The sequence below is a fragment of the Cebus imitator genome, unplaced genomic scaffold, assembly GCF_001604975.1.
Source record: "Cebus imitator isolate Cc_AM_T3 unplaced genomic scaffold, Cebus_imitator-1.0 Scaffold89, whole genome shotgun sequence".
Classification (NCBI taxonomy): Eukaryota; Metazoa; Chordata; class Mammalia; order Primates; family Cebidae; genus Cebus; species Cebus imitator.
The window spans coordinates 1977291-2004590 of NW_016107404.1; the positions used below are offsets into that span (position 1 = coordinate 1977291).

The window sequence follows — 27300 nt, forward strand, 5'->3', positions numbered from 1 at the left end:
AAAACAAAAAACCAAAAAACGATTCCAGTGACTGAGTACAAGGAAATATTTTTTCACATGAAAAAAATGCATGTTTCATCAAGGGGCAGCGTATTCACTAGGATGTTGATTCATTACAGGTTAAGCTGTGAAATGTGAGGAAATGCTCATTAGCAATAAGCTAAGAGGCTTTGTGAGGAGACTCTACCACCCCAGTTTTGTTCAGGGCTGTGATTTTAAGCAATGATTTTCTATCTTGAGTTTGCTGAAATTGAGATTGGACTAGGTCATGCCTCAGGGGTAGACATGACAGAAACAGAATATTTAAAATGGAATTGGGAAACAGTACTTCAGGTGGAATTCCAGGGTTGAGTAAGCAGATACTAAAGCCAGGGTTTCTTTCTTTTGAAGTAGGCAACTCATGTAATACAGTTTGCACAACTTTTTCTAAGGAATGACTTACCTTTTCTTACTTTATCAAGTCCAAACACCCCCTTGACTTTGGAGATCTTACATAACCCCTTCCTGCCTGTCCACTCTGATTTTCTAGTACATTAAACAGTGTACACTCCTTACGGCCGTGGGAATAATCCACTCATTCTCGCCAACCCTCCCTCAAGTGGTGACCTTTATCCTTGCCCCTCCTTCCTAAAAGCTATTTTCAAGGCCTTCTCAAGCAATCTTCTTTGATTACTTTGCCCTTATCCATCTTCCTCTTCTAGGATTTAGGACTTAGAAATTACCATCTACTCCTTGCTGTTTGGTGAGCACACATGTATATAAACATGTAGCTCATATATATGTAAAGTCATACAATACACAGTGTTTTTGATTGCTTTTGTGGATGGCACTCCCACTTAGATTTTTAGATTATTGTGGGTAGGGAGAAATGGAATAATGTATCTCTAATCTAATATGTAGTGGGTAATACAATCTAGAATTTTATGCTTAGGTTATACACTGAACTTGTCAGGGCTCTTAGTAACATGAAATACAGTCTTGAGCTTACTTTCATCCTGAGTATTTCCAGGTTTCTGTCCAGGATTGCTGTTTCAGTTAATAGTTCTGATTGTTTTAAAATCTAGACCTTCTCCTGTTTTGGCTTATATCCAGTGAATATAAGTCAGTGAATTTTGCATGTGATTTTAAGAAGCCCTAGGGTCAACTGGAGCAGAATAGCATAGAGCTTGTGAATCAGGTTGCCTGGAATGACTCTGCTCACACATCTGAGTGACCTGGCACAAGTTATTAAAATTAGTTGTACCTCAATTTCCTCATCTGTAAAATGAGGATGATAATAGTACATACTTCAAAAGGTTGCCGTGAGAGATGAAAGGAGATAATACGTATAAAGTGCTTAGTATAGAGTGTGACAAATAGTTAACACTCAGTAAATTCTGGTTATTATCATTGTTACTCTGAGCATGTGGATATGAGTGGACTGGTCTCATATGATTTAGTGGCATTCTGGCACCATTTCCATATAACAATATTTGGGAAGAATAGATTATTAATGGGTATGTGGAACAGTGGCATGTGTGTATATGGGTACCTGCAGGTTCTTTCCTATATAAGTCATATGAAGTTTGGACCTGAAAACTTTTTTTTTAGTTGATTTAAAATCAACTAAAATTCAGTAGTTTTTAGTATATTCACAGAGTTGAGCAACCATCTCCACTACCTAATTCCAGTGGGTTTCATCACCCCCCAAAAGAAACACCACATCCTTTTTTTTTTTTTTTTTTTTTTTTTTTTTAGACGTGTTTTTTTTTTTTTTTTTTTTTTTTTTTTTTTTTTGAGACGGAGTTTCGCTCTTGTTACCCAGGCTGGAGTGCAATGGCACGATCTCGGCTCACCGCAACCTCCGCCTCCTGGGTTCAGGCAATTCTCCTGCCTTAGCCTCCTGAGTAGCTGGGATTACAGGCACGCGCCACCATGCCCAGCTAATTTTTGTATTTTTAGTAGAGACGGGGTTTCACCATGTTGACCAGGATGGTCTCGATCTCTTGACCTTGTGATCCACCCACCTCGGCCTCCCAAAGTGCTGGGATTACAAGCATGAGCCACCGCGCCCGGCTGAAACACCACATCCTTTAGTGGTCGCTCTTCCCTCTCTCTCTGCCCCAACTCAGGCAACCACTAGTCTACTTTTCTACTCTCTAGATTTGTCTGTTCTGGACATTTTGTATAAGTGGCATTATGCAATATGTGGCCTTAGGCATCTGGCTTCTTTCACTTCACGGAACGGTGTCAAGTTCATTGCACTTTAGCATGTATTAGCACCTCATTCCTTTTTATGGCTGAATGTTTCATTGTATGGCTACATCACAGTTTGTTTATCCATTCATTAGTGGATTGACATTTGGATTGCTTCTATGTTTTGGCTATTATAAGTGCTGCTGTGAAATTCAGGTACATACAGATTTCTGTGTTGATGTATGTTTTCAGCTTCCTTGGGTAAATACCTAGGAGTGGAATTGCTGGATCGTATAGTAACACTATATCTAACTTTTTGAGGAACTGGCGTACTCTATCCAAAAATGACTGGTTTGAAATCTTTTTTTTTTTTTTTTTTTTGAGATGCAGTCTTGCTCTGTCACCCAGGCTGGAGTGCAATGGCACAATCTTGGCTCACTGTAAACTTCGCCTCTGAAGTTCAAGTGATTCTCCTCCCTCAGCCTCCTGAGTAGCTGGGATTACAGGCATGTGCCACCATACCCAGCTAATTTTTTTATTTTTAGTAGAGATGGGGTTTCACTGTGTCAGCCAGGCTGGTTTCGATATCCTGACCTCGTGATCCATCTGCCTTGGCTTACCAAAGTGCTGGGATTACAGGCATGAGCCACCATGCTCAGCCTGGTTTAAATCTTGATGTGGTAAATTCATGTGGGAAGATGGTCCAAATTATTTATTTTATTGAGAACATCATTCTTTATGTCATTTTTTTTCCATCTATAAAAAAAGTTTTGTTCAGACATCTTTTATTCTCAAACCAAATTCTTTACTGTTTACAAGAATGGTTTCCATGTTTTCACTCCCTAGGGCAATAGTACCTGGAAGAGGTGAGGTCAGGGAAGACATCTGTCACCTGTGTGCATGATCACCCCGGTCCTTTTCCAAAATGCACCAGGGACTCTTGTTCATTCAGGAAAAACAACGCTTGGTCCCAGCTCATTTGCCAGACTGCCAGTGCCACTGATGTTTTTGACCTTGGTCTTTTTTGCTTTTTCTGGAACCATGTCTCTGAGGGGGAATGCCTTTTCTTTTCTTTTTTGTTTTTTTGAGATGGAGTTTCACTCTTGTTGCCCAGGCTGGAGTGCAATGGCGCAATCTCAGCTCACTGCAACCTCTGCCTCCCAAGTGATTCTCCTGCCTCAGCCTCCCGAGTACCTAGGATTACAGGAATGCGTCACCATGCCTGGCTAATTTTTTGTACTTTTAGTAGAGATGGGGTTTCTCCATGTTGGTCAGGCTGGTCTTGAACTCTTGACTTCAGGTTATCCGCCTGCCTTCACCTCCCAAAGTGCTGGGATTACAGGCATGAGCCACTGTGCGTGGCCCACTTTTTCTGATTTGCATCTGTATTTCTCTCTGGCCTGCTAGTTTTCTTTCTTTCTTTTTTTTTCTTTCCCCTTTCTCTAAAAATCTTCTGAGGCTCCCCCCAACTAAAAATTCATCTTGCTGTGGTCCTGGCCTTCAACTCTTATTCTCTGTTGTTCTTTGTATAAGGCACAAATGTCTTTAAAGAATAGTAAACTATACCCCTGCCTCCTTCACCTTTGTTTTTTCTCCCCCCGCTTAGAATCACCTGATAAATTTGCTTAAAATGCAGCTTTTGGGACCCATCCTAAAGATTGAGACTCACTGGGTCTGGGATGGAGCCTGGAATTCTGCATTTCAGTAAACATGCCAGGTGGTCTTGCTGCAGGTGGTCTAGGAACACCCTTTGAGAAGCACAGCTCTAAATGCTGATGCTCAAGATGGGACTGAAGGATTGCAAACCCATTTGTGTAGCATCCACTTATTAAGTGAGTAGTTACTGGGCTCCTACTGTTTGCCAGGCAATGAAATCTGGTTTCTGCCCCCTGTATATTTTCATGAAAATTGCACTCTTGAAAGATACTCTCCTGAAAATTGCTCTCTTGAAAGAGAAAGAAATTGGATGTTCTTTTCTCAGCGTACATGGAATACCTCTGTGCAGACTATTCATCCTTTCTTTCTTTTTTTTTTTTGAGACGGAGTTTCGCTCTTGTTACCCAGGCTGGAGTGCAATGGCGCGATCTCGGCTCACCGCAACCTCCGCCTCCTGGGTTCAGGCAATTCTCCTGCCTCAGCCTCCTGAGTAGCTGGGATTACAGGCACGCACCACCATGCCCAGCTAATTTTTTGCATTTTTAGTAGAGACAGGGTTTCACCATGTTGACCAGGATGGTCTCGATCTCTTGACCTCGTGATCTACCCGCCTCGGCCTCCCATAGTGCTGGGATTACAGGCTTGAGCCACCGCGCCCGGCCCCATCCTTTCTTTCACGTTTCCTCCTGCCCTGCTTCTCTGATTTTGCTTTCTCTAGTCTCTTTGTCTGTGATCAGCCTCATCATGTGGGTTTTCTTCCTGGTGTCATTGTCATTGTCAGTGCCATAATCGTTACCAGAGACACCTTTTTGTTTTCTCTACTTCTTAAAACTCTGCTCGGATTTTAAAGACTACCTTTTCAGTAGCCACCTTTTTAATGAAACCTTAGAAAGTCTCCCCAAGAAGTTGGCCAGGCGCGGTGGCTCACACCGGTAATTCCAGCACTTTGGGAGGCCGAGGCAGGCAGATCATGAGGTCAGGAGTTTGAGACCAGCCTCGGAAACATAATGAAACCCATCTCTACTAAAAATGCAAAAAATTAGCTGAGCATGGGGGTGGGTGCCTGTAATCCCAGCTACTCAGGAGCTGAGGCAGGAGAACCATTTGAACCTGGGAGGCGGATGTTGCAGTGAGCTGAGATCGCGCTACTGCCCTCCAACCCCGGTTACAGTATGAGACTCTGGCTAAAAAAATAAAAAGAAAGAAAGTTTCCCCAAGAAGTTATGGTGTCTCATTTCTTTATTTTTACCCCTCAGGTCACTTACTGCATTTTGCTTAGTATTACAGTTATGAGGTGGGTGCTACAGCCCCAGTGAAATGGGAGGGGGCTGAATCTTACCTTAATGTCCCCTGTGGTGCCCAGCACAGTGCTCTACATTGAATAAAAATGGAATAAATCCTTTTTTTTTTCTTCCTGAGACAGAGTCTTGTTCTGTTGCCCAGGCTGGAGTGCAATAGCATGATATTGGCTTGCTGCAACCTCCGCCTCCCAGGTTCAAGTGATTCTCCTGCCTCAGCCTCCTGAATAGCTGGAATCACAGGTGCACACCACCACAGCCAGCTAATTTTTGTATTTTTAGTAGAGACTGGGTTTCACCATGTTGACCAGGCTGGTCTCAAACTCCTGACTTCGTGATCTGCTTGCCTCGGCCTCCCAAGTCCTGGGATTACAGGTGTGAGCTACTGCATCTGACTCATACTTTTTGATTGGTAATAATTATAACAACTGTTCATTTATCAATTGCTTTCTATGTGTAACATTTTAAATGGTATTTAAGGCAAAACATTGTGAAGAATAATAAAGCTAATGCCATATACCTAGCACTCACATTAAGAAAGAAAACTTTAGAGTTGAGTCACCCACATGTTTCTCCATAGCTGCATTCAGCTATCACCTCCAGTGGTGACCTTTACACTGAATCTGTGTTTATTTTTCTTAAACATGGCGCATACTGGCATATAGGCTTTGTGTAAGTGGGGTTTCTTTACACACCTTGTCATTTGATTGCCACTGTGACCAAATGACATAGATATTATCTCCATTCATAGATGAGGAACCCAGGACTTAAAGAATTTAAATAATTCAAAGTCACAGCTGAAAGTTGGAAAGCACATGGACACATAGAGGGGAACAACACACACTGGAGCCTTTCAGAAGGTGGCAGGAGGGAGGAGGGAGAGGACTGGGAAAAATAACTAATGGGTACAAGGTTTAATACCTGGGTGATGAAATAATCTGTACAACGGACCCCCATGACACAAGTTTACTTATTTAACAGACTTGTATTTGTACCTCTGAACTTTAAAAAAAAAAAAAGAGGGCCAGAATTTGAATCTGTGTTTGTCTGATTTCAAAGTCCATGCCTTACCTTGCAGAACATTCAGATAACTACAAGATGCTTTCCAAAAGCAGCATCATATTTATATACTAGAAATTATTGGATATCAGTAGCCTCAGCCCTGCCCATTCGGGATCCCTTCTCCTTTCCTTTTTTTATTCCATGATTGTTACAACTTTTCCATCTAGATATGGAAGCCATCTGGCTCTGTGAACCAGGCCCAGTGGGAGTTAGGAGACCAGATTCCTAGTCTCAGCTATTAGCCAGCTTTGAGATCCTGGGGGGTCTCCTAACTTCCTTGAACGTGGTTTCTTCTTTTGAAAAAGAAGAAGATCAGACTTTAATCATGATCTTGAAGGGTTGCTCCAGGCTTGATTGTCCTCTGCCTGTGGACTTGTGTTAGCCGACACTGTGTTTGACCCAACATGGAATACAGAGCCGTGAGGCTGGCTGTAGTGCCGGGAGGAAGCCCGAAGACCCAGGATATGTGAATCCTGATCTTCGTCTAACTCTTCTATCCAGGGCTGCCTCAGCAGTGAATAATTTTGAGTGGGCCATTTTTATGGAAGGAAGCTTAAGAACAAGTCTGGGTCTGGAGAGAGGACACATGGCCTGATTCTCACACAGGCTTGATCCTAACCCAGGCTTTAGTCCCAAAGAAAGTCAAAGGTTTTGTTCAATCTTTGAATCATCTACTTACGGTTTTCTCATGTGTTCCGCAATTTTAGGACTGAGTCATGTAGGAGTCACATTATTAATCATCTGTATAAGGTTTGAGGTTCTGTATCAAGGTTTCGGCTTCCACAGGGTCTAGGGGAGAATCACTTTTCACTGATTCCAGCTTCTGGTGGCTCCCAGTGTTCCTTGGCTTGTCGCTGCCCACTTTCAGTCTTTACCTCCTTCATCTCTGATGTGTCTCTCCTCTGTGTCTCAAATCTCCCTCTCTTTTCTCTTATGAGGACACCAGTCATTGGATTTAGGGTTTGCCCTAAAACCTCGGATGACTTCATCTCAAGATCCTTGATTTGATTATATCTGCAAAGCCCTTGTTTTCAAATAAGGTCAAAATTATAGCTACTGGGGATTAGGACGTGGACATATCTTTTGGGGAGAAACTATTCAATCCATTACAGAGTACTTTTGGGAAAATGTGTGAGCCCAAAGCATTGGTTATTATTTTACTTTTGTAGCATGGCTTTCTTCCAACAGTGATAAGAACATGCTCTTGCCATTTAAAAGTCTACCTAAGGCCAGGCGCGGTGGGTCACACCTGTAATCCCAGCACTTTGGGAGGCTGAAGCAGGCGAATCACCTGAGGTCAGGAGTTCAAGACCAGGCTGGCCAACATGGTGAAACCCTGTCTCTATTTTAAAAAAAAATTAGCCAGGTGTGGTGGTGGGCACCTGTAATCACAGCTACTGGGGAGGCTGAGGCAGGAGAATTGCTTGAACCCAGGAGGCAGAGTTTGCAGTGAGCTGAGATTATGCCACTGCACTCCAGCCTGGGTGATAGAGCAAGACTCTGTCTGAAAAAAAAAATCTAGCTGAGCATGTTTGTGTTCCTGGAGTCACAGCTGCAGTCACCTTTAAGGAGAGAGATCCTAAGTCCTCTGGAGTCTACTGCCATATAGGATCTAATACAGAGAGCAGAGGCCTGGGAGATGATGAATCAGAACGCAAAAGAGCTGGCTGTGATGTAAATGCCGTGCACCAAGGCATCTTTCACAAGGGTTACTTTGAACTTTTTCAGGGAATTACAATTGTCACTCTCTAACTTCTGTTAGCTGTTACTAACTGATAAACATCATTACAACTGTCTGGTTTTTGAAAAGCAAAAGAAGAAATGCAAAGAGTGGACAACGATAGCTATGTTTTCATGTGTGGCTCTCTCTGAAGCTACCCAAGTGAACCATATAATGAGCTTCCAAAGCTATTTTGCTCCTTGTTCATCTCGATACCCACCTGAAGCTTCCATTCATGATAACAAACTTGATCCCCTCATCTGAAGGCAATGAATGAAGAACAGACATCAGTGTTTTATTTTTCTACAGTGCCTGAATTCCTGTGAGGGAAAAGTAAAATAAAATCTCAGTTCACTCTAGATGACTATTTGGTGCCCACACAAAGGGTCATTCTAAAAAAGAATTGATCAGGGCCTTCAGGTGTGGGCCAAACTCAAACTGAAACAGAGGTATATTGCAAGCACTAAGCCCAACCTGTACAGAATCAGGAGCATGGGGGTAGAGAAGATAAACTTTCTTGTCAGAGATGTTTTCCTCCTCAACTCAGCCTCTCCCCCAAGCAGCGTGGCTCACGCTAAACCATTTCTTCTATATTGGTTAATGAAATCTCGACCATAGCCCTAAGGGGCAAAGCTGATTCTTATTGTCTGTGATAGGTTCTGTAAAGTCACTTGAACCCAGAATTAGTGAATACTGAACCATTGTTCCTAGTGGAAATACAGGGCTAGGTTCCTGTGAGCTGATGGCAGGATTAGATCCCTGTCAACCAATCACTACATAACTTTGTTTTATGTGTTTCTGCCTAAAGACACCTTATTTAATGTATAGTGTTGATCCATTAACATTGAACTCATGGCTAGCACCCTATATCTCACGTCTGAGTGAAGCTTATCTAACATGTTTGTTAACACTTCAGCACTACACTTGGAGATATTCTAAACAGTGAAATTGCCAGCCAAAAGTACAAAAATGCAAAAAAAAAAAAAAAAAAGCCACTAGATTGGGTGCCGGACATGGTGGCTTACACCTGTAATCCCAGCACTTTGGGAGGCCAAGGCAGGTGGATCACTTGTGGTGAGGAGTTCAAGACCAGCCTGGACAACATGGTGAAACCCCATCTCTACTAAAAATACAAAAATTAGCTGGGCATGGTGCCACATGCCTGTAATCCCAGCTACTTGGGAGGATGAGGCAGGAGAGTCACTTGAACCCGGGAGGCGGAGGATGCACTGAGCCGAGATTGAGACACCACACTCCAGCCTGGGTGACAGAGCGAGACTCCATCTCAAAAAAAAAAAAAAAAGCTGCTAAGTGATCACAAAAAGAATGCTTGTTTCCAATCTGAGAGCTGAACTAAGAAGGCTGAGCGTTGTGCGTCTCAGGCAACTCTACATTTTTTGCCACTCTGAGCATGTTCATGAATGGCTTTGGAAACATGGCTAATATTGATTTTGGGGTTACAGGTAAATTTTGATGAGTGGGAGAATTTGCAAATAGAGAATCTGCAAATAATGAGGATTGGCTGTAATTATGTTGGTCATCCCCACTTGGCCATTGAAGAAACTGAGGCACAGAGGATTTCAGTAACTTGCTTAGAGGTACACGTGGCCGAACTGAGATTCACATCCTAGTACGTATATTTCAATGCCATAGAAAGAGCAGAGCCCTTCTGGTGCGCAGAGAGGTGTGGAACTAGTGGCTTATGTGGTTTGTTTGAAGTTTGAATCTTTCCGCAAATTGTTACGGGGTCTAGAAACACTGGGCGTTTTTTGGCATCGAGGCTAGAAAAACCAGGTGCAGTGGGAAAGAAGGGTGAGGGTAAGGGAGGGCTTACAACATTTAAAAGGGAATCACCACCAGCTCTAGAAGTATAATAATCTTTTATATTTGTAGAATTTTACATTTTACAGTGTGGACTCACATGACCCTGGAGCTGATCAAATAGTCTTCGTGGGGAGGGCTTTTAGAAAGTGTTGATGGGTGTGTTTATGTCAGTGAGATTTCTCAGACCAGGGCCCAGATGGCCTGACTTTTTCCCACTGCATGCTATTGGGTTTTCGGGAGCCAGGTCTCTGAGCAGATTGGGAAGATTGGCACACCTCATCTGTGGCTTCCTGCAGAAACCTGCAGTTCACAAAGCCAGTAGCTTTGTAGCCAGGCAATGATTCACAGGAAGCCCCTGCAGGGGCACCAAGGGTTTTTACCAAAGGCAAGTGCCCTGGCTGGAAGATTCCCATTGCAAGGCTGGCACTTTTGCCTTCTTGAAAGACAGGAGAGGGTCAGAGGCAGCATAAGTGTTGTCCTGGGGACAGGGCTTCAGGTCAAACAAGTAGGAGGGAAGCTCTTTGTAAGAAGTCAGCTGTCCAAAATTCTCAAGGATGACTTTTAAAGGTTTTCTTCCCAGGAAAGCCACAGCATCCCTCTTCTCTTTTTGTGACCTGCATTAGTCAGTCTTAGTGCCGTTGGAAGTCTCTGAGAAGGTGAAATTTCTTTCTCCTAACATCATGTGAGAGTTTTCTGGAACTTTTTGTTCTCTAGAATCTTGAAGTGACCTTATCACTATACCTGTGTTTAATAAGTAAACTCTGCTTAAATGCTGGGTAAAATAGTTAAATCTGTTAGCAACCGAAGCCCTTTTTAGTCTTGTTAATAAATCTTTGTTTTGCATCAGTTATATACCATGTACTCTGTTCTTCTGTGCCCTTTTAGGAAATAATTTTGGTGACACAGTACGCACCTAAAGAATCCCTGAGCTGTGTGACACTGTCCTGAATTGCCTCTTACTTAGCTTTTTTTTTTTAAAAACAAAAATCTTTTAAAAACTTGTGCTCAAATGCGCGATGTTACAGACCATACACAAATATGTTCAATATAAGGAAAAACTATAGGCTGGGCACGGTTGGCTTATGCCTGTAATCCCAGCACTTTGGGAGGCCGAGGTAGGCAGATCACTTGAGGTCAGGAGTTCGAGACCAACCTGGCCAACAGGGTGAAACTCTGTCTCTGCTAAAAATTAAAAAAACATATATCTTGTTGTGGTGGTGGGCACCTATAATCCCAACTATTCTGGAGGCTGAGGAAGGAGAATCACTTGAAGCTGGGAGGCAGAGGTTGCAGTGGGCCAAGATTGCGCCACTGCACTCCAGCCTGGGTGACAGAGCTAGACCCTGTCTCAGAATAAAAAAAAGTAACTCGAAAGAATACTCCTGTAACCACCTCCCATGGCAAGAGATAGCTATTGCCAGCCCCTTATCTCCTCCTTGATTATGGCTAGTTTTGTGTCAGTCCTTTCCCTGTTTTTCTCTATAGCTTTCCCATCTATGTGTGCACCTTACAGATGCGCTTTTGTTTTGCCTGCCTTTAAACTTTGCATACATGGGATCAAACTGTGTGGTCTCATATAACTTACTTTGTTGGTGGAGCTTTTTGACAGTCCTCTGTGTTTTGCGTAGCCGCGGTTCATGGTTCTTATCGCTTTAGAATATATTCCATTTTGTTCCCCCATTCTACTCTTGGACTTTTGGGTGGTTTCCAGTTTGGGGCTATTAAGTATGGCTTAACGTCAGCATAGAAGGTGAAATTAATTGTTCACCCTTCAGTCATACTGGCCTCTTCCTGGTTCCTCAAATATACCACCCACACCCCTGCTTCAGGGCTTTACACTTCCTGCCCGCCCTGCCTCGAAGATTCTTTCTCTAATTCCCTGCGTGGATAACTCCTTCACTTTATTCAGCTCTCTGCTCAAAGTCATTTTACCAGAACATTCTTCCCTGACCGCCCTCTTAAAACAGTGCCCCATGCTTCACTGTGTCCCTTACTCACTATGTATTTCTTTATAGTCCTGATTTTCATGTGACATAAACATATGTGCTTATCATCTGCTTCCTCCCACAAGATTGTAAGGCCAATTTTCATACATTTAAACCGCTAAAAAAATGTTAGGGGCTTGTCTGTGAGCCTGAAGACAGAGTCCATACTCATCTCTACAGTTTAGAGTTCTGTGAACTTGGGAAACAAGAGTGAATTGGTTCATCAACTATTTATTTAGCATTTACTATGTGTCAGACACCGTTTTTTTTTTTTTTTTTTTTTTGAGACGGAGTCTAACTCTGTCACCTGGGCTGGTGTGCATTGACATGATCTCTGCTCACTGCAGTCTCCGCCTCCTGGGGTCAACAATTCTCTTGCCAGGCACTGTTTTAAGCCCTTGAGACACATCACTGAGCAAAGTTTATACAGATCCCTGTCCTTGTGGCTTTATTCTAGTGGTGGTGGCCGTAGTGGTGGGGGGCACAATAAACAATGGGAAACAAAATTAGAGCAAGGAAGGGGGCATGTTTGCAGTTTTAAATGGTCAGGGCAGGCTTTGTCGAGGAGGTGGTGTTTAAACAAAGATTTGAAGGAGAGGGAGGAGTGAGGCATGTGTCTGCCTGGAGGAAAAAATTCTAGGCAGATGAACATCAGCCAGTGCCAGAGCCCTGAGGTCAGAGTGTGACTGATAGGTTCAGGGAATGGAAGAGGGCAGAGTGGTCAGTGTCACTGCAGGCCTGTGGACCACTGCAGGACTTGGGCTTGCACTCTGGGCCAAATGGGTTAGCCACTGGTAGGTTTTGAGCTGAGGGATGACATGACGTGATTTCTGTATTAAAAGGATCACTCTGGCTGTTGTGTTAAGACTAGAAAGAAATGGGTGGGTAACAAAGACAATTGCAGAAATTCTTATGCAACACATAAGAAGCCCTGGCCCAGGGTGTAGTGGTAGAGGTGGATATTTTTTAATGTAGAGCCAGTAGGATTTTCTGATGGACAGGGTGTAGGGATGAAGGAGTGGGAGATGCCCTCCAGGGTCTCGGCCTGAGCAATGGGAAGGATGGAGTTGCCACCATCTGCGTCGGGAGCCTGTGGTTGTGTTTAGTGGGAAGAGCCAGTGCTTGGTCTGGACCACGCTGAGCTCGTGTTGTCTGTGAGACATCCCAGTGGAGATGGGAAATTTGAAATTTGGGAGAGAGTACTGAACTGGGGATTCAGATTTGGGAGTCCTCCTCATGTAGATGATGTTTAAAGGCACGGAACTAGATGAAGTGACCAGGAGTGAATGAAAGCAGAGGAGAGACCAAAGACTGGGTCTCATCTTCCTGAGCCCTCGTGTTTCCTCGGCTGGGTGACACAAACACAAACGGTGCTTGCTTCACAGCGTGCCTGTCAGGATCGTCCTCGAGCCTTGAAAGCAGAGTACAGATGTGTGAAGCAGGGTCACACAGGGCTCTGCCTCAGCGTGAGAATAGAAAGCCCAAAGGGTAGGGGTACATCAGAGAGGGGTGCCAGGAAAGGCTGCCCAGGGCTTTTCTTCCTTCACACTGAGCCAGGTCACATCTCTGGGGTTGAAGGAGATCATGAGTGTAGGTGGTGAGTACTAAGGAGAGCTTCAGAGCGGATGGAACAATCGTGCCACTGCACTCCAGCCTGGGCAACAGAGCGAGACTCTGTCTCAAAACAAACAAATAAACAAATAAATAAGTTAAATTAAAAAAAATAAATTTGGGGATAAGACATGTTTAAACACTGGATCACAGGTAAGAGAAAGCCAGGATATGTCCCGGAAGCAGTGAAGCCAGAAAGAATGAAAGAATGAAGGAAGGAAGGAGAGATGGAAAGACAGAGAGAAAAGAGAGAAAGGAAAAAGAGGAGGAGAGGAAGAGAAAGAGAGAAGAGAAAAAGAGAAGGAGAGGGAGAGAGAAACAAAGAAAGGATAGGATGGGGGGAAGAAAGAAAAGAAGGAAAGAAAGCAGGAAGGGGAGAAAGGAAGGACTGAAGGAAAGAGAAAGAAGGAGAGGGAGGAGGGAAGGAAGGTGAGGGAGAAGATCTCAGGTTCACCTGCTCCATCCCAGGGAGGTCTTAGTAGAGGGAAGAAGGGAAAGGTCTTGAAGACGGGGGTGGGGGTGGAGGGGGTGGGGGGTGGTGGGGGAGTGGTAGCAGGCCAGCGACTTCCTAGCAGGAAATCAGACCAAGAGTCTGTGAGTGTCAAGGGCGTGGACCTGGCAGCTTGTGTTTTTGGACCATTTATTGCTGTTGACTGGAGATTTTCTTCCTTTGCTGTTTTCAGAGTTTCAGTCTTAAGCTAGAGGCCACTGCCACATGGCCTGTGGGGAGAGCAGTAACGTCACTGGAACTGCTGGTGCGGCAGCCAGCCTGTGTGCATTGCATTCTGTGGAGCCTGCCAAGGTCTTTTACAGGCAGCCCGCGTTAGTAGTGAGGAATCAGGAGGGACTCTTGGTAAATCGCTTCAAGGCTGACTAGCACTTTGCAGCCATATCCTCAGGCAGAAGTTAGTGCTTACAAACCTCGAGTTTCTTTTTTAGCTAGAGATCCTGTTGAAAGAAAAGACTCTGGATTGACTGGGGCTTGTGCCCCTGGGTGGGATTAAGGGTGAAATCTGAGACTTTTCTCACCCTTCCTTTTAAGAGTAAAAGCAGCTTAGTGTGTAACATCAGAGCCACCTCTCAAATGCCTGATAAAATATTTATCATCAGCAGATGGTGGCCAGGGGAAAAACAACCACTCTCACTTTCTTTCTTTTCTTTTTATTGTTTTTGGTGACCTAGTCTCACTCTGTTGCCCAGGCTGGAGTGCAGTGGCACAATTTGGCTCACTGCAACCTCTACCTCCTGGGTTCAAGTGATTCTCCTGCCTCAGCGTCCTGAGTAGCTGGGACTACAGGCACATGCCACCATGCTCGGCTAATTGTTTGTATTTTTAGAGATGGGGTTTCACCATGTTAGCCAGGATGGTCTTGATCTCTTGACCTTGTGATTCGCCCGCCTCAGCCTCCCAAAGTGCTGGGATTATAGGCATGAGCCACTGGGCCAGCCTTCACTCTCACTTTCTTTAGAGCCTTGAAGAACTCATTATATGGGGGAGGGAGAGAAAGGGAAGCTTCTCACTTATGTTCCGCTTCCCTCCATCTGTCCTCCCAGGGCTCAGGCCCAGACCTCAGGACCTTTGCACTGCATTCTCCTCACACAGGCCTCAGAGCCTTTCATGGTCTGGGATGGACAGAGGTTCCAAAGCTGCTTCTCCTTAGGACCTTTGCTGTATGGTTTTCTCTGTTATAGTTTCTCTGTTCAAAGAGTTGGAAGTTTTAGGACAATGTGGCTTGATACCGTGACCTGGCGGCTGTGCAGGAGTGAAAGTGGCAGGCCCAGAGAACAGGACCCAGGACCTGGTGAGCCAGGCCAACTGTTACAGAGGCTTCTGAGGCTGCTGAATGAGCTCACACCCCCTGTGCATTTTCACCAGTATTTTTTTTTTTTTTTTGAGGTGGAATCTTGCTCTGTCAACAGGCTGGAGTGCAATGGCACGATCTCAGCTCACTGCAACATCCGCCTCCTGGTTCAAGTGATTCTCCTACCTCAGCCTCCTGAGTAGCTGGGGTTACAGGTGCATGCCAACATGCCCAACTATTTTTTTTCTTCTTTGTGGTTTTAGCAGAGACTGGGTTTCACTGTGTTGGCCAGGATGGTCTTGATATCTTGACCTTGTGATCCTCCCGCCTCGGCCTCCCAAAGTGCTGGGATTGCAGGCGTGAGCCACCGTGCCTGGCCCATTTTCACCAGTATTTTGAAAAAACTTATTTATTTATTTATTTAACAGTGGCACCCCACCTTTCCTATGCCCCAAAGAAACTTGACTTGCAACTACTGAATAAGAACAAAGCAGGAGCCAGGTCTGGGTCTGAAGAGGCAGTGGGGCAGAGTGGAGGAGGCTGCTCTGTGGCCACGAGCAGGTCAGAACCTGCTGGGGAGGGCCCAGGAGCTTGCAGAGAACACACTGCTGGGAGGCATTGCCGGCCAGGGGCACAGAGGTTGGTTCACATCATCCCCTGAATATCAGTGACTACACAGAGGGGGAGGCTTATTAGGGGAACGCTGCTTCTGATTGGGGTAGGGCTAGATATGGCAAGAACCCAGGAGGCACTCACCTTCTGGAGACATGGGCACTTCTAAACGGGCTGGGGTTGACCTTCCTACAGAGCTTTACTTGGACTTGTAGATGAAGGATGAGTGGCCAGTGTTTTATGTTGGCTGAAGCCATGCATGTATGTGTGTGGATGGGTGAGATAAGCGAGAGAAAGAGGGGAGAGACAAATACAGAGACACCTAGACAGAGGAGAGGAAAAATAGAGAAAGAGGAAAAGAAGCAGAAGCGAGAGAGAGCAAGACAGAGGAAAGAGAGACAGAGAGAGAGACACTAGAGAGAGGAGAGGCAGAGAGAGAGAGCTTGTGAGACAGTGAGGAATTGGCCAGGGAGGCAGCTGGGATCATTATTTTATTATTTTACTTTATTTGAGGTCATTTTAAAATAGGAAAAGAAATTGTGGCTTAGTAAAGTAAAAGGTGGCCAGATTATTCATGGTCTAATGTAATTTTTTTTTTTTTTTGAGACGGAGTTTCGCTCTTGTTACCCAGGCTGGAGTGCAATGGCGCGATCTCGGCTCACCGCAACCTCCGCCTCCTGGGTTCAGGCAATTCTCCTGCCTCAGCCTCCTGAGTAGCTGGGATTACAGGCACGCGCCACCATGCCCAGCTGATTTTTTGTATTTTTAGTAGAGACGGGGTTTCACCATGTTGACCAGGATGGTCTCGATCTCTTGACCTCGTGATCCACCTGCCTCGGCCTCCCAAAGTGCTGGGATTACAGGCGTGAGCCACCACGCCCGGCCCTAATGTAATTTTTACTGATTTTTCAGGTACATACTGACTCCTTTCTAAACCTCCCGCTTTAGAGAAATTTTTAAAAGGTGGTACCAATGAGTTATGTCTGGGATTTCCTTCAGCAAATTGGGAATCACAGCACAGTTTGTTGCATTCAACAAGTACTTTTTTTTTTTTTTTTGAGGCGGAGTCTTGCTCTGTCACCAGGCTGGAGTGCAGTGGTGTGATCTTGGCTCACTGCAACTTCCACCTCCCGGGTACAAGCCATTCTCCTGCCTCAGCCTCCCGAGTAGCTGGGACAACAGGTAGCTGAGACACCACCATACTTGACTAATTTTTGTATTTTTAGTAGAGACGGGGTTTCACCATGTTGGTCAGGATAGTCTTGATCTCTTGACCTCATGATCCACCCGCCTCTGCCTCCCAAAGTGCTGGGATTACAGGCGTGAGCCACCATGCCCAGCTTCAACAAGTACTTTTAAGGCAACTGCTATGTCCTTGGACCCTGCTTTGTGATGTGGGGAGTAGAAGAAATACTAGAGGCAACCCTTGCCTTAGAGGAGCTTACCCACCTGTTGAGGAGAAAAGACATAGAAATGAAACACATCTGGGAACGATGGAAGGTGTCCGGAAAAGTACTGGGGTTTCATTGCCCTAGAGGTGCGTTTATTGTGATGTCAGAAGCCATGGCTGCAGCACCTGGTGGAAGCTCTGCGTCAGGTCTGGGTGACTCAAGGAGAATGCGTCCTGGGGACAAGCGCCAGGGGAAAGAACCTGCTGATTTGTCCAGGGAGCATCCAAACAGGTAGTCATTATCTCAGCTGCTTTGCTGTGAGTGCATCCCTGTCACAGCATTTGGATGTTAAGTTATATGACAGTGGCTGCTCTGAGATACCCACTGGGGAACTCATGTTGGGGGACTGTCAGCTGGTTGCCTGGCCCAGAAGAAGTCACGCACTGCAATAATCTTGTCCCTATCTGCAAAGTGGGTCAATGCCATCCATTGTTCTTACCTCAGATGCATGTGTAACATGAGGGGTGGAATGCCAGAGCCCTTGGCTCAAGCACTGAATATATTATGCAGTGGTTGTGTATCATTGGTTGCAGAAAGAAATTGGGGTCAGCATCCTTCATCATTGACACATCTCCAGTGTCCACCTGCTCTTTGGAATTCCTCCTTGTCTTGCCTGATCTCTCTTTCTTGACTCACCTATTCTCTTCCCTCTCCTATTTTGCTAAGACCATTCCTCTGATCCTCTGACCTGCTTCTGTGATGCCATGAAATGCAGTGTATTGCCCTCACCTCTAGGTCTCTGCCCTGTCCTCACTCCTAAACCCGGATCCCCGACATCTCCCTGAACATCCTGCAGACTCGTAAGGTCAGCCTAGGCTTCTGCTCCACATGCCACAGTCAAAGGCATCACACTTGCGGGCACCTCTGTGCCTCCTACCATGGGCTGCTGTCGCCCTCTCTCAGATGCTGCTGGAATCGGTCCTCATTTCCACCCTCACTATTTCCCTCACTGTCAACCTTGCTTACTTTTATCTTGGACATGATTTCAGAACGTTCAAAATTAAGTATTTGTTTAGCAATCGAACCCCACCTTTCCTGTGCCTCAAACAGTCTTCCTTCTAGCGCTAACAAAGAATACTTGAATAGAGAAGCTGCTCTGGTTGTGGTTGGTTTGTGGGCTTCTGTCTCTTCCAGGAAAGCCCTGCCCATGTCTTCCTCCACTCTTGCCCCACCGTCATCCCAAGGCCCCCTGACACCAGGACCTTGAAGAGCATGGTTTGAAAATTATGCCTACCCCCATGTGACAGTTGATTGTGACACCCTCCTAAGCCATCTTCTTGTTCTTCCTTCGTCCAGAGTTATTCCTCTAAAATCCAGACCTCACAAGGCTCAAAATCCGGTTGATAATGTTGCAGTTCACAGAATGAAGCGTGGGCACCAGCCCTACTTTCAGTGTGACCCTGTATTACCTTTTCTTCTTCATGTCCCTCTATTTCCCCTGCTCCGTGCACCACGTGCGGCAGTCATGCAGGAATACTTCGATTCCCCAACCCTGTGGTTCCTGAAGCCTCCATACACTGCTTTGGCTTGAGGTGATCCTTCTGCGAGGAATAACTCTGCCCTTGTTTCTCTTCCTGGTGGAAGCCTGGTCAGTCCTCAGGTCTGTTTAGATGTTGTTGTCCCCATCTTTCTTGAACTTCCTTCTCATTATACATAATTTATTACTTCTTCCTCTTTGTTCCTACAGCAACCTGTGCATACTTTTTAAAAAAATGTACTGATCTCATTGCATTATAATTATGTTAAGGGCAGAGATGATGTCTTATTTATCTTCATGTCTCCATAGCACCCAGCCTAGTACTCCGTATACAGCAAGCATCTATTCCACATTTGTTGAATAAACAAACAACGGAATGATTGAAATCAATGAATTTGACATGCTCATTAAAGTTCACATGGGCAGGGCCCAAAGGCATCATTTCCCTCCTCTTTCACTGGTTCATCACTGTTAGGAAGGGCCAGGCTGCTGGGCTGCCTGTGTTCTAGCCTTTGTGGTATCAATCAGCAAAAACAGTGTGGTTGTGAGCATAGTGTGCTTGAGCTGTGTCTGATTCCCCATCAGCTGTTCCTTTCCCCATAGGGCCAGTTACTTTGTTCAGTCCCAGACCCTAAACTTCTGACCTGCAGCCAGAGGGATTTGAGGAGCACTGTTCAGCATTCAGTCTCTAAGCCCCATGCCGATTCCGGTAGCTGGCCTCCTGCTAGCTTTGGTTCCAACATCCCATCCTCACCTTTTGCCCTAGTTTTCCTAAGTGGGCCCTGGTTTTCATCCCAGATTTGTGTGTGTGTGTGTGTGTGTGTGTGTGTGTGTGTGTGTGAGACAGAGTTTTGCTCTTGTTGCCTGACTGGAGTGCAATGGTGCGATCTTGGCTCACCACAACCTCCGCCTCCCTGGTTCAAGAGATTCTCCTGCTTCAGCCTCCCAAGTAGCTGGGATTACAGGCATGTATCACCATGCCTGGCTAATTTTTGTATTTTTGGTAGAGATGGTGTTTTGCCGTGTTGGCCAGGCTGGTCTTGAACTCCTGACCTCAGGTAATCCACTTGCCTCAGCCTCCCAAAGTGTTGGGATTATAGATGTGACCCACCACCCCCAGCCTTGTCCTCCCAAATTTGAGGCTGTGATTGGCAGTCTGAACTGTATCCTATCACTCTAGGGCTGAAGCCCTTTCCTGGTTGAGTGGGATCCTGCTGCCGAACCCCAATCTGGGGACTGGCAGTTTGCTTCCTATTGCAAGATTTCCTGAGTGCCAACTTCTGAGCATCCCATATTTGTTGACATCTTAACACTTCCGGTTTCCTTCCATCTCAGGCCTTTGAAGATGCTGTTTCCTTTGCCTGCAACTCTGTTTGTTTTTCCACTTAAATCTCCAGCACGTCTTCTTCATGACGCCTATCCGATGTCTGCCTTCATGAGGATTTTCTCTTAGCAGCTTGCATATGTTCTCATGGCCTCCTGAGCTCCCCCTTAAAGGCAGTTATCACAGTTTTTACTATATAGTCCTGTGATCACTCATTAATGTATTTCCCATATTTCTAGACTCTAGTGAGGTCCAAGGACTGGGACCATGTCTGTTTTATTCACAATTTTTTATTGAGCCCTGTGATTAGCATGTAGCCAGTGCTTTGTACACATTATTAGATAAAGTGAATAGCTTCAGTGTGACCATACCTGTCCTTCCCACAGAAGTCAACTAGGGGTCACAGAAGTTAACTGGGGCTGTATGCAGGCATGCCCCAGATGTAATGCTCTGTCACTAATCTTCTCTGTAAGTCCACACCCAGGTACCACCTTATAAGGGATAAATCGTAAAACAAATGTACAGAATGGGGCTACAGAAATTCTCACTCAACATTCTGCCTTGTTTATTGAAAGTCTTTGGGAATGCATATTTATTACTTAATTTTCCTGGTGTAAGGAATTTGAAAGATATTATATATCATTGTACTCTGAGTTTACTGTGTTTCCTTGAACTGAGAGCCAAACATTCATCCCTTCATATTAATAGTTTCTTCTTTTAATCACACAAGAATTCTATTCCTGGCTGGGCACTGTGGCTCACGCCTATAATCCAATCACTTTGGGAGGCCAAGGCGGGGAGATCACTTGAGGCCAAGAGTTCAAGACCAGCCTGACCAACATGGCGAAACACTGTTTTTACTAAAAATACAAATATTAGCCAGGCATGGTAGCAGGTGCCTGTAATCCCAGCTACTCGGGAGGCTGAGGCAGGAGAATTACTTGAACCTGAGAGGTGGAGGCTATAGTGAACCGAGGTCGTGCCACTGCACTCCAGCCTGGGTGACAAAGTGAGACTCTGTCTCAAAAAAAAAAAAAATAAAAAGAATTGGATTTTCTTTGTTGTCTTAGCTTCTGGGGTACTTGGTGCTGAATTTCATATTTAACTGCAGTAATTACCTCTGCTCAGGTACATCTGTTCTCTGTTCTTTTTAAAGTGATTCATTTATATTTTTGGTTTGTTTTTACCATTCCATTGTGTTATGCTTAATTATCAAAGACAATTCAGACCTTTTGGATTGATATATACAAATTGATATAGTTATATATACAATATATAGCTATATAACCTATAGTTATATATTGTATTGTATAAGTTTTAATTTATATTGCATGTTGCATGCATATGATATATAACATTATATATATTATAAAACCCTAATCTTTCCTTTTTTTTATACTACAGTGACAGCAACCCATATTCCTCATTTGGATCAACTCTGGTGAGGGATGATGAAAAGAATTTATGGAGTATGCCCCATGATGTGTCCCACACAGAGGCAGATGACGACAGAACTCTGTACAATCTGATAGTTATTCGTAATCAGCAGGCCAAAGACTCAGAGGTGAGCACCTTTTGATGTCTTATTGTGTGCAGATGATGCTGTATGGCAAAATTCCTCAGAAGATCAGCTTGAAATTACAAAAAGAATGAGGGATGAGATATTTGTAATGAAGGGCAGGTACTTTAGCAGCATATATTATCACTGGTTGCTAATTATAGCTAGTCTTGATTGACCTACTTGATACACAGATAAGACGCATTTCTACTTCCTACCTTAATGGAACAAATTACACGCAAGGCAAGGCTGTTGAAGAGTGTGAAGATAGTTTGTCATCTTAAATGGCATAAACAGTCCATCTCTAATCTTTCCAGTTGTTTAGCAAGCTGCAGTTAGTTGATTCAGACTGAAGTTTGAAGGGTACTTTGCATTTATCACTAATTTTGAATAGTGAAGCCTGAATTAGTTTTTTTTTTTATTTCCTGTTTAAAGTCCTTAAATAGTGTATATTGATCAGACAGCAGTGGATCCATTATACATTTGAGATACTTCTTGTTATAAGGCTTGAACCCTCGCAATAACTCTAAATCCTAGGTTATCGATTTAAGCTGGAATATTAAAAAGGAGAGAACTCTGTATATTAAGAGAAAACAGCAAAGAGGATCATAGTTTTTTTCTCCTTTCTTTCAACAGTCGTGTTTGAGTTAGGTTTTCCGACTTCTGTGTTCATCAGCTAGCTCTGAGGAGAACCCTGTATTAAATACACCCTCCATGCTTCTTTGTATCTAGAGGAATTGAGCAGGGTAGGGAGACTTACAGTTGGGTTTAGTGCGTATGTTGCGGTGGGCGGGGGGGTGCCATACAGCTCGTCTTTTCCTTATGGAGGTTTTTTATTTTTGATAATTCATTGCTAATGATTTTTCGCCCAAAAATATACTTTAGCAGGAGGTGATAACTTTTAGAAGTGCCATGTGTCCCGGTGCTTTTATTCTGATGTGGCTTGGATGCTCAAGGGTTAGAGATGCGGATCGCAGGGTGGGGTAAGGGCAGGCAGCTGCCTCTGCTCTTGAGGCCTGGGGAAGGGTGGGCTGGGAGTTCTGCAGTGGGTGCTGTGTAACATCCCTCTAGTGGCCGAGCACCCACTACCTCTGGCTGCCCATGTCCCCAGCAAAATCCCCTCTGTGATGGGCAATACTGAAGGCAAGTCAGAAAGCCTGCTGCTGCCAAGAACCACGCTCCCTGGCTGCCCTTTCTGAGCACATAATTGGGAATGCGTGGCCTTGTTTTCTCTTTAGTGGAAAGAACAAATTCTTACACTCCTGTATTACATTAACCTATTAAGGTTTCTGCTGGTGAAAACAGAGTCAGTTCTTCTCTTTTCTTCCTCTTCGTCCCTGACTCTTCCCAAAGCAGTAACAGCAATACAGAAATAATGTATCATGTCTCTCTCTCTTTCTCACTCTGTCTCTTTCTCTCTTACTAGGGCCCCATGCAAGTGTGACAGGGGCTGGAAAAGGTATTTGGAGCTGAGTTTGGCAGCTCTTCCTAGAGGAGCTCCCGCCTTTCTGCCTGCTTATCTCTACTTTTCAAAAGACAGCAGAGGCAACATGAACTACAAAGCCCTCTTGAAAAGCACAGCTTCCAAAATGGGCCATTGCGTGTTTTTTGTGCTGGTCCTTGGGCCCGGTGTGATGCGTCCTCTAGAAGTCCCCTCCTTCTCCCCCTCCTCCTCCTTTTTTTTTTTTTTTTTTAATTATGCTTTAAGCTCTGGCATACATGTGCAGAATGCGCAGGTTTGTTACATAGGTATACACATGCCATGGTGGTTTGCTGCTGCACCCATCAACCTGTCATCTACTTTAGGTATTTCTCCTAATGCAATCCCTCCCCTTTCTCTCAACCCCCCAACAGGCCCTGGTATGGGATGTTCCCCTCCCTGTGCCCATATGTTCTCATTGTTCAGCTCCCACTTATGAATGAGAACATGCAGTGTTTGGTTTTCTCTTCCTGTGTTAGTTTGCTGAGAATGATGGTTTCCAGCTTCATCCATGTTCCAGCAAAGGACATGAACTCATCCTTTTTTTTATGGCTGCATAGTATTCTATGGTGTTTATGTGCCACATTTTCTTCATCCATTCTATTATTGATGGGCACTTGGGTTGGTTCCAAGTCTTTACTATTGTAAACTGTGCTGCAATAAATATATGTGCATGTGTCTTTATAGTAGAATGATTTATAATCCTTTGGGTACATACCCAGTAATGGGATGGCTGGGGTCAAATGGTATTTCCGGTTCTAGATTCTTGAAGAATCACCACATTATCTTCCACAATGGCTGAACTAATTTATACTCCCATCAACAGTGTAAAAGCATTCCTATTTCTCCACATCCTCTCCAGCACTATTGTTTCCTGACTTTTTCATGATCACCATTCTAACTGGCATAAGATGGTATCTCAATGTGCTTTTGATTTGCTTTTCTCTAATGATGAGTGACGATGAGCTTTTTTTATGTTTGTTGGCCGCATAAATGTCTTCTTTTGAGAATTGTCTGTTATAATTTTTGCCCGCTTTTTGACGGGGTTTTTTCTTGTAAATTTTTTAAGTACTTTGTTGATTCTGGATATTAGCCCTTTGTCTAATGGATAAATTGCAACATTTTTCTCCCATTCTGTAGGTTGCCTGTTCACTCTGATGATTGTTTCTTTTGCTGTGCAGAAGCTCTTTAGTTTAATTAGATCCCATTTGTCAATTTTGGCTTTTGTTGCCATTGCTTTTGGTATTTTAATTATGAAGTTTTTGCCCATGCCTATGTCCTGAATGGTATTTCCCTAGGTTTTCTTTTAGGGTTTTTATAATTTTAGGTCTTACATTTAAGTCTTTAACTTATCTGGGGTTAATTTTTGTATAAAGTGTAAGTAAAGGGTCCAGTTTCAGTTTTCTGCATGTGGTTAGCCAGTTTTCTTAACACCATTTATTAAATAATGTTGGGAAAAATTTTCCCCATTGCTCTGTCAGGTTTGTCAAAGATCAGATGGTTGTAGATGTGTGGCATTGTTTTTGAGGCCTCTGTTCTGTTCCATTGGCCTATACGTGTGTTTTGGGTCCAGTACCATACTGTTTGGTTACTGTAGACTTGTAGTATAGTTTGAAGTCAGGTAGCATGATACCTCCAGCTTTGTTCTTTTTGCTTAGGATTATCTTGGCTATACGAGCTCTTTTTTGGTTCCATAAGAAATTTAAAGTAATTTTTTCTAATTCTGTGAAGAAAGTCAATGGTAGCTTGATGGGGATAGCATTGAATCTATAAATTACTTTGGGCAGTGTGGCCATTTTCACAATATTGATTCTTCCTAACCAGGAGCATGGAATGTTTTTCCGTCTGTTCGTGTTCTCTCTTATTTCATTGAGCAGTGGTTTGTAGTTCTCCTTGAAGAGGTCCTTCACATCCCTTGTTAGTTGTATTCCTAGGTATTTTATTGTCTCTGTTACAATTGTGAATGAGAGTTCACTCATGATTTGGCTGTCTATTATTGGTGTATGGGAGTGCTTGTGATTTTTGCACATTGATTTTGTATCCTGAGACTTTCCTGAAGTTGCTTATAAGCTTAAGAAGATTTTGGGCTGAGACGATGAGGTTTTCTAAGTATACAATCATGTCATCTGCAAACAGAGACAGTTTGACTTCCTCTCTTCCTATTTGAATAACCTTTATTTCTTTCTCTTGCCTGATTGCCCTGGCCAGAATTTCTAATACTATGTTAAATAGGAGTGGTGAGAGAGGCGTCCTTGTCTTGTGCCAGTTTTCAAAGGGAGTGCTTCTAGCTTTTGCCCATTCAGTATGCCATTGGCTGTGGGTTTGTCATAAATAGCTCTATTATTTTGAGATATGTTCTATCAATACCTAGTTTATTGACAGTTTAGGGTGTTGAATTTTATCGAAAGCTTTTTCTGCATCTATTGAGATAATCATATGGTTTTTGTCATTGGTTCTGTTTATGTATGGATTACTTTTATTGATTTGTGTACGTTGAGCCAGCTTTGCATCCCAGCGATGAAGCTGACTTGGTTGTGGAGTATAAGCTTTTTGATGTGCTGCTGGATTTGGTTTGCCAGTATTTTATTGAGGATTTTCACAACAATTTCAGGGATACTGGCTTGAAATTTTCTTTTTTTGTGTCTCTGCCAGGTTTTGGTATCAGAATGATGCTGGCCTCACAAAATGAGTTAGAGAGGAGTCCTTCTTTTTCTGTTGTTTGAAATAGTTTTAGAAGGAATGGTACCAGCTCCTCTTTGTACCTCTGGTAGAAATCAGCTATGAAACTGCCTGGTCCTGGGCTTTTTTTGGCTAGGGCTATTAATTTTCAGAACTTGTTATTGGTCTATTCAGGGATTCAGCTTCTCCCTCATTTTCTTGGGAGGGTGTATATGTCCAGGAATTTATCCACTTCTTCTGGATTTTCCAGTTTATTTGTGTAGAGGTTGTTCATAGTATTCTCTGATGGTCTTTTGTATTTCTGTGGGACAAGTGGTGATATCCCCTTTATCATTTTTTAAATTGCATCTATTTGATTCTTCTCTCTTTTTTTCTTTATTAGTCTGACTAGCAGTCTACATATTTTGTTAATCTTTTCAAAAAACCATCCCCTAGATTCACTGATTTTTTTAGAAGGGGTTTTCTTGTCTCTGCTTCCTTCAGTTCTGCTCTGATCTTAGTTATTTCTTTTCTTCTGCTAGTTTTTGAATTTGTTTGCTCTTGCTTCTCTTGTTCTTTTAATTGTGATGTTAGGGTGTTGATTTTAGATCTTTCCTGCTTTCTCCTGCGGGCATTTAGTGCTATAAATTTCCCTCTATACACTGCTTTAAATATGTCCCAGAGATCCTGGTACATTGTGTCTTTGTTCTGATTGGTTTCAAAGAACTTATTTATTTCTGCCTTAATTTTATTATTTACCCAGTAGTCACTCAGGAGTAGTGTTCAGTTTTCCTGTAGCTGTGCGATTTTATTAATCCTGAGTTCTAATTTGATTGCACTGTGATTTGAGAGACTGTTTGTTATGATTTTCATTCTTTTGCATTTTCCGAGGAGTGTTTTGTTTCCAATTATATGGTCAATTTTAGAATAAGTGCAATGTGGTGCTGAGAAGAATACATATTCTATTGATTTGGGGTGGAGTGTTCTGTTGATGTCTATTAGGTCCACTTGGTCCAGAGCTGAGTTCAAGTCCTGAATATACTTGTTAATTTTTTGTCTCATTGATCTGTCTAATATTGACAGTGGGGTGTTAAAGTCTCCCACTATTATTGTGTGGGAGTCTAAGTCTCTTTGTAGCTCTCTAAGAACTTGCTTTATGAATCTGGGTGCTCCTGTATTGGGTGCATATATATTTAGGATAGTTAGCTCTTCCTGTTGCATTGATCCCTTTACCATTATGTAATGCTGTTCTTTGTCTTTTTTGATCTTTGTTGGTTTAAAGTCTGTTTTATTAGAGACTACGATTGCAACTGCTGCTTTTTTTGCTTTCCATTTGCTTGGTAAATATTCCTCCATCCCTTTATTTTGAGCCTATGTGTGTCTTTGTATGTGAGATGGGTCTCCAGAATACAGCACACTGATGGGTCTTGACTCTTTATCCAATTTGCCAGCCTGTGTCTTTTAATTGGGGTATTTAGCCCTTTTACATTTAAGGTTAATATTATTAGGTGTGAATTTGATCCTGTCATTATGATGCTAGCTAGTGTTTTGCCCTTTAGTTGATACAGTTTCTTCATAGTGTTGATGGTCTTTACAATTTGGTATGT

General features: G+C 43.6%; 1 protein-coding gene across 2 annotated transcripts in view; it reads left to right on the forward strand.

Moving 5' to 3' along the window:
* Positions 1-27300, forward strand: part of MREG (melanoregulin) — a 67538-nt gene that overhangs the window by 1033 nt on the left and 39205 nt on the right. Inside the window, exon 2 of one of the 2 annotated variants that reach the window (XM_017534954.2) lies at positions 21402-21561. In XM_017534954.2, the coding sequence (XP_017390443.1) occupies positions 21402-21561 (160 nt within the window). The remainder of the gene's footprint in view (positions 1-21401; positions 21562-27300) is intronic. The other variant, XM_037740779.1, reaches the window with a different exon arrangement.